Raw genomic sequence first — 7,170 nt, 5'->3', positions numbered from 1 at the left:
AGCAGACAGTCAGCAAGCCATGCAGGTCATGTCTACATTAGGTAAAGCTTATGTCAAATTGACATCAACATTTTTTTGTATTTTAGGCTAGTCCTAACCCTCATCCTTTTCCTCATCCTTTTCCTAACCATAACCTAATTATCCTAACCCGCCGCGTAAATTCTCCTAACCTGCTATACCCATAGTCCATTTTGACATAAGCACTCTATCTAGTCAAAACCAGCCATGCAGCCAAGCCCCCATCGGCCTGACATGAACGGTGCTTTAGAAATGACACTATTCAAAATGTTGATTTAAAAAAAAATTCAGGCTGAACCTCCCGCGCAAACCAAGGTGTAGCCTAACCTGCTTCAAAGCCATATCATGCCTCGCACCGGAGCAGTGTTTGACTGTGTATTTAAATAGAGACGGGCACATTGGCAGGCGAGGCTGTTTTTCTGGCGGGCTGACATCTGGCAGGGCTGCGCTCGAGGGACCTATCCAGTTCTCTATAGACTCCATGATTAGACTCTAATAGAATATTAGCATTTGTTCTCAGGTAGGCTACCGCGAGCTGCAAGAGCGAGCTGGCAGCCATTCAGTAGAAAAAAAACACGTGTCTTTTTTACAGTGCATGGTGGGACAGTAATGGGATTTTTCTGGAATTTGTAGAGAAATTGGATATGTAAAAATAGGATCTATTGATGCTTGATGGTCTATCTTTGCACCTTTCAGCATAAAAGACAGATTTAGGATGATCATTGCATTGATGCTTTGAAGGAATATATTTCTCAATTCAATTTGAGTCTTTAAATTAGATTGACCATGCATTGCAATACGCAGATGCAGTATCCAAGCATTTCGCTCTTTCCAAGAATTGGGCCTACACAAAAAGACTCATTCAAAACGTCCAATAAAATGTTAAAATTTGTTCTTTAATGAAACACATATTGCAATTCAATTATTAAATAACTTAAAGATACATGAATGTAATAAATAAATACAAAAATAATTCGACCAGGAATCCAAAAGCAACAGACATTACAGAAGGAAGGTACCTCAGCTAAAACAGCTATACAGCAAAACCTGTACGGATATAATTATGTGCAACTGGTTCCAATGAAATATTTACATTTTACACGTATACTTCCATGAAACGGTTATTTTCTCAATAAGAAAACATTACGAAACAAGGTGAATTTAACAAGCAACGACTTCATAATGACGCGCATATTTATACAAATAAATAACCAGAAAAAAACATACATAAAAATAATTTAAAAGAGTATACTATCGCATATATCTCTCGATTGTACCATCTCGAACGTTTAGCAGAAACTAAATGAAATTCGTGACTATAGGTCTAGATTTAGCTGTCATTTCCCTATACGAAAACACGTTTCACTTGCTGTCAGAATTAGCTTTTCTCAAGCAAAACGAGGGAGGAGGAAGAGGAGGGGGAATCCCAATAAATATATAATGATGTAAACACGGCCTCATCTAATAAATAGTTCATAAGAAACAGACCCACGTTGGCTGGCAAAAACAAACGTAGCCCTATTGTAAACGGTAGTAAAACAATCATATTTGGCAATTGTAAACCCCAATCAAATGCATACATTTGATCCACTATTTCTATAGGCCCATCTACAGCCAGATAGATGTTTATGCAATAAAAAAAAAACCCTACACCAGCTATATTGTATAAACAGTGTTGCTCGATTAGGGCCTAAACTCTGGGTCTTTGCTTTATATCTTACCACGTTTCTTCATCTTTCAGCTTTTCATCACACTTTATAACGAAATAGGTGGAATTAATTACATGGGACACAAAATGAAGGTCATGTGACCACTAAATTAATCATTTACACGGCGTTGTTTGGCAGTACTCTAATAATAGCTTCCAAGACCCGGCAAGCGCTTACTGTACTGTCCTATTTCCCCTCATGGACCCAGAATTAATGCCAGACTGCATCGTCATAATAATAAACTCAGAGGGAAAATGTAGCCTTACGACACAAATATAAACACACCAATACTATGCCAATAGGCACCGACCAAGTGCTGTGTCAAAATACTGTAGGCCTATCTTCCCATGGTAAACAACTATTCTTTTCAGTACGTTCAATATTGTAGGCTATGATAAATTAACCAATATCACAAACCAAAAAAATACGTGTGATTAAAGCCTATAATACTTAACTGACATAAAAGGGTGAAGAATAGTAGGTCTAAGTGGAGAAAAAACAGAGGTCTTACTTGCTCTGTTCAAATGCTCCTGTACATGACTCCACATCCCTTCTGGTGCGAATAAGACGTGACCGCAGTAGTGGTTTGAGCTTTCAGTCATTTTGAATGTATATTAATTATTCGGGTTGTTCAAAGCACAAGTCATTGATGATTGAAAAAGTGTGTGATAAGAAATATAATACAAATCGTCTCTAAACAGTGTTCAGTCTCTCAACGTAGGTTGATAGTTTTTTTAATTATTTTTTTTTAGAGCGAGTGTTCAGAGTCAGACGCATGCAGAATATTTCATTCGTTTCTGTTTCTGCCGTTGGTTGCAAAACCAGACCCGCACCACGTTCTTTTTGAGGTCCAGTTTCTCTGCTATAGCAGCGATTTTTTCTGAGGAAGGACGCGGCTGAATGGCGAAGTAAGCTTCCAGTGATCGCTTTTCCGGTGCTGCTATCGACGTGCGCTTCCGCTTCTTCTCTCCGCCGTTATATAGCTCGGGTTTGTTGAGTTTCTCCCGGTGTGATTTCTCGGCTTCTTCCAGCCATGCCTGTAGAATCGGCTTCAAAGCTATCATGTTGTTGTGGGAGAGGGTGAGGGACTCGAATCGGCAGATGGTACTCTGGCTGAGGGAGCCCACGCCAGGAATCTTCAGGTTGGCCAGGGCTCCCCCTACATCCGCCTGGGTCACGCCGAGTTTGATCCGTCTCTGTTTAAACCTCTCAGCGAAGGCTTCCAAGTCCCTGGGATCGGCGTCCACGTCGCTCATGCAGCCCATGTGGGATGGTAGCCCGTGGGCATGAGCCATGTTGAGGGCTGCCTGGTGCATGTGGTTCATGCCCGCCATGTGAGCAGGATGCGCAGTTGCGGAGCCGTCTGGCCCTGCCATGGACCCGAGAGCCAGTCCTGGGGTGATGTGGTCCAGCAAGTCGCCCTCCAGCGCCTGGTGGGGTTGGTGGTGGTGGTGATGGTGATGATGGTGGTGGTGACCGTGGCCGGAAAGGGCTGAAGGGTGAGAAATAGGCACCGAGGAAGAAGACGATGAGGAGGTGCAGGGGAGAGTGTTCATGGTGTGGTAGGTCGCGTCCGGCTTGAAGGGACTGTGGTGTGGAGGATGGTGGTGGCTCTTGGTCTGCGAGACAATATCCACCGCCGCCAGAGCTTCAGCGCGGGCCAACAAACTCTCATCCAAGCCTCCGAATATATTGCTCTGCAATTGCAAATAGAATGCACACATAACTGTCAGCAGGGAATTCTCACTCCACTCCGTGGTTTAAAACATTTCCTGAATGAGATGAGAAAAAAAATCCTAAAAAAGAACACACATGCAACATCCCAGGTCATCAAAATTAATACTTAAGGCAAACCCGACTGAATACATAAGTTGGGGAGAGGAAGGGAAAAAATGGAGGTGCTGGGTGATTTGCTGTGCAGACATGAAAAAAACATCACAAAAAAAGGGGGCTGTCAAAATGTGCCTTTAAGCGGTAATTATGCAGAATACGTACCGGTGGGGTTGGGAGACATCCTCGGCGCATCGCCTCCGAGTTGCCTCCGCCGCTGCTGATGATGGTGCTACTGTGTCGGGAAGACGAGCACGAGGAGGGCGCATTCGAAGTCAAAGTGGAGGACGAGGAGGAATGCAAGGAATACTTGGGCTCGGGCAAGCTGGCGTGGGCCATGGCGAATGCCTGCTTGCTGTTCAGAGACATCATCATCATGTTTGCAGGCGTCCGAGTCTCGGCAAGTTCCTTTTAATAAGTTAAGACTCCGCCTCTTCGATTGGAGTTGAAGCCCAGTGTTGCTTCTCCGGGAATCTGAAGACACTGTCTTATATACTGTAACTGTAGCTGCTACAATATGGAAAGATGAACATCCAATTCTCTGGTTGTTGGCGCATATATTATTACCTAGCCCTGTGTATGGAGGTATGGCCGCGCGCCGTAGTTTTGCTGGAGAGGAGATGTCGCCTGCGCACTCGTTTACCTCTTCCGCTATGGGCTGTGGCGCGATGACCAAAAAATAATGTTAATATTACTCGTTCGTTCTTTCTCTAAATTTCGTCCTCCAAGAGTCTTATTTTGGTCGCCGTGGATGTGTCGTTGTTTTGGGGAGCTCCTCCAAGATTATGCAACGAAAAACTAATAGTAGAAAAAAAGTTGTTTTCTCTCCTCCTGGTACGGATTTCCAAAACACAACCGCCCGTAAAAAGATTGTCTCATTCGTTTATATTTTCTTCTGCAAAGTTTCCGTTTCACAATTGACTGTAATTAAGATACCAGTGACAGTCTCGATACCTCGACTACGTTCAATGCTGCTGGGACTCGATCTGCCTCTGCTCTGAGGCGAAGGGCAGGCTGTGTCTCTCTCTCTCTCTCTGCGCCTCTCTTTCACACACTCTCTCTCGCTCGCTCTTTCGTTCTCTCTCTCCCCCCTCTCTCTCTCCCCCTCTCCTCTTACACTCTCTCGGCTGTACCTGAAAAACCTTTCATGATTTATTATTCTTCATTAGCCACACAGCCGCTGGGGACTCTGCGCATGGGCAGTCTGCGACAAGGCATTCATTTCAAACAGCTCTCCAGCCAGCATTGTGTCCTTCTTCGTCTAATTTATTTTGGAACCACATGGAAAGAGGAAAATAACCAAATATAGCCGAGCCATTTCTATTATTATTTCTTCATATTGTGCCGTTTCATTCTAAAAAATATCAAAGTGGAGTTCAGTTTAAAGATACGAATGTGGCAATAAAGGAAATAGGAAAGTCTTTCTAGGGATGGATATGAGGAAAGTACCTTGGACTGCTCCATGAAGCGACATCCCTGTTGGGGAAAGATAAATCAAAGTTAAATGATTGACTATCATTTCATTATGGCAGCATAGGCAAATTGAAGACAGTAGGAACATCTTTAAACAAATTAGGGGTCGGGGAAAAAATAAGATTACTAGATTGAAAATGAATTTAGGGCTATGTGAAACAGCTTTTCAATAAGTGACCTGCTTCCGCGTTATCTTGTTTATGTGCGTAATTCACCTTGACGAATTTATTCGTTTGGAGATTAGCTATGGAAATAATCAATAGACGAGCTATATGGGTTAACTCAACAGTCATATTGTGACGTTTTATATCACTGGTGCATGGACGAGCGTCGTGTGTGAAATATTTGATCAATGACAGTGGAAAGTGGGTTTTTTAAAAGTCTTTAGGATTTAATTGCAAACCCAATACAATTATATACTTGTCGCAGCGGGCTATTATCATATCTTTATACTAATTAGGCCACTTCATCAGTGATATAATTAAAAACCTTTAATCATATTGTAATTAACAAGGCTTGTCTAATTTGTTTCATATGTTGAAGTCCAGTGGATGGGCTAATTGATATAAGATGGTGATTGAATAGCCACATGGAAAATATAACGGTAAGGCCTATACCTAAAAAATACAATCACAGAATCTGGAATCTGTCTGCAGATATAGCAATTCGTCTCTGGTTACAAAGTCACCCCTCTGAGTGTATTTTGGTTATAGTAGTGTGATGATCATTGAGCTTGAAAATAAGAATTTCATTTAAGTTGGGAGGGAAAGAGATTGTGTTGAACGGTAGTTGTGGGCTAAATAGTTGCCACTCTTGTTTTTTAAATTTCTTCTTCACATTTTTTAAATGCTATTCGTTAAATACCGATTTCTGTCGCCTATCCATCAGTATCTGTCAATAAACCGATACTCCGTTCATAAAAACAGCTACAGTACTATAGTATAGTCAAAGCTACTATGGTTATTTTTCAAACAACTATGCTATTGTATTGTAAAGAATCATATTATATCCAGACAATGTCTTTTTACTGTAAGGGAATGCCTCTGCATATTGGAAGAACTGGAGACCCAGAACCTCAACAAGCTCTCAAATTATCCTCGCAAAACCACCAAAATATAATAACTAAGATTCCTATCTCTGATAATATGCTGTGATCATTTTTAGTGCACCGCCTATGCTGAAGTCAATAAAGCAATTTAACGCTGAGAGGACAGATGTTGGGCCATGAATATAGCATGCAAAAACCCTGCTGCACGCTCTGCTACAGACGATGACGCGAAGCTGCACTTGTCTCGAGCACACACGATGGCTCTCTTTGTTAGCGCGCTAGTTGTCAGTGCCTTTTCGGTAAGATTTTGATGCACATAGACATTTAATATGTCCCCACGGCTGCAACAAAGCTGTTGGTGATAGTGCACAAGCACTTTACATCGCGAGAGCCACCCGGCAGTCGGTAAGCCTCTCAAGTGGGACGACAGGCGCGCTGAAGCCAACCCTCGCGCCCGCGCCCCTGAGACATCAAGGGGCAATCAGTGTCTCCTCACATATAGCGACGGACTGATTTATGATGAAACTTTAACGAAATCATTTATATTTCACCACCTATAAATCGGCGTATGAAATTTTCATCCACAATGAAACACACAACAAAGTAAGCTAGTATAACTTAGGTCAAATAAATCAATTGGGCTGTACTCGCAAGCAATTGACTTTGAAGTGCGTTTTCTCCTTTGACAGTGTTCAATAGGTTACAATATTAATCGAAGTTATGTAGAGGCCTAGTTCTAAATCGTTCACGGTGCCTGTAGGCTGGCTGCTCATGTTTGATGGAGGATATCTCCAAACTTACAAACCTAACTACTACAAAGCATGAATAGTTAGTGGAATTATGAAGTTAAATGAAATGTAACTAATAAAATTGGATTTTAAATGTTGCAATTTCTCCTGGAAAATGGAACGTTGCCTCATTGCATTGATTGCATGGTGGAATACAATTAGTTCTTTAGTCATTAGGGAAAGTACTAGCAGATATATCACTGTAGGCCTGTCTACCTTGCTGTTCCAATAGGTGCTCTAAATTACACTCCATTGCATTATAAAAACAGAGTAAGCATTACAGGATATATTACTGAACATTTGG

General features: G+C 42.0%; 1 protein-coding gene across 1 annotated transcript; it reads right to left on the bottom strand.

The window, feature by feature from the left end:
* Positions 1 to 901: 901 nt before the first annotated feature.
* Positions 902 to 4,546, bottom strand: LOC115146541 (POU domain, class 4, transcription factor 2). The gene is made up of 2 exons (XM_029688629.2): positions 3,723 to 4,546; positions 902 to 3,424 (listed from the first exon to the last, which is right to left on the bottom strand). Exons 1-2 carry the CDS (start codon positions 3,933 to 3,935, stop codon positions 2,495 to 2,497), a joined length of 1,143 nt encoding a protein of 380 aa, XP_029544489.1. The 5' UTR covers positions 3,936 to 4,546; the 3' UTR covers positions 902 to 2,494.
* Positions 4,547 to 7,170: the final 2,624 nt, after the last annotated feature.

The sequence above is a fragment of the Oncorhynchus nerka genome, linkage group LG11 (assembly GCF_034236695.1).
Source record: "Oncorhynchus nerka isolate Pitt River linkage group LG11, Oner_Uvic_2.0, whole genome shotgun sequence".
NCBI lineage: Eukaryota > Metazoa > Chordata > Actinopteri > Salmoniformes > Salmonidae > Oncorhynchus > Oncorhynchus nerka.
This window is presented reverse-complemented; position numbering and strand designations above follow the sequence as displayed.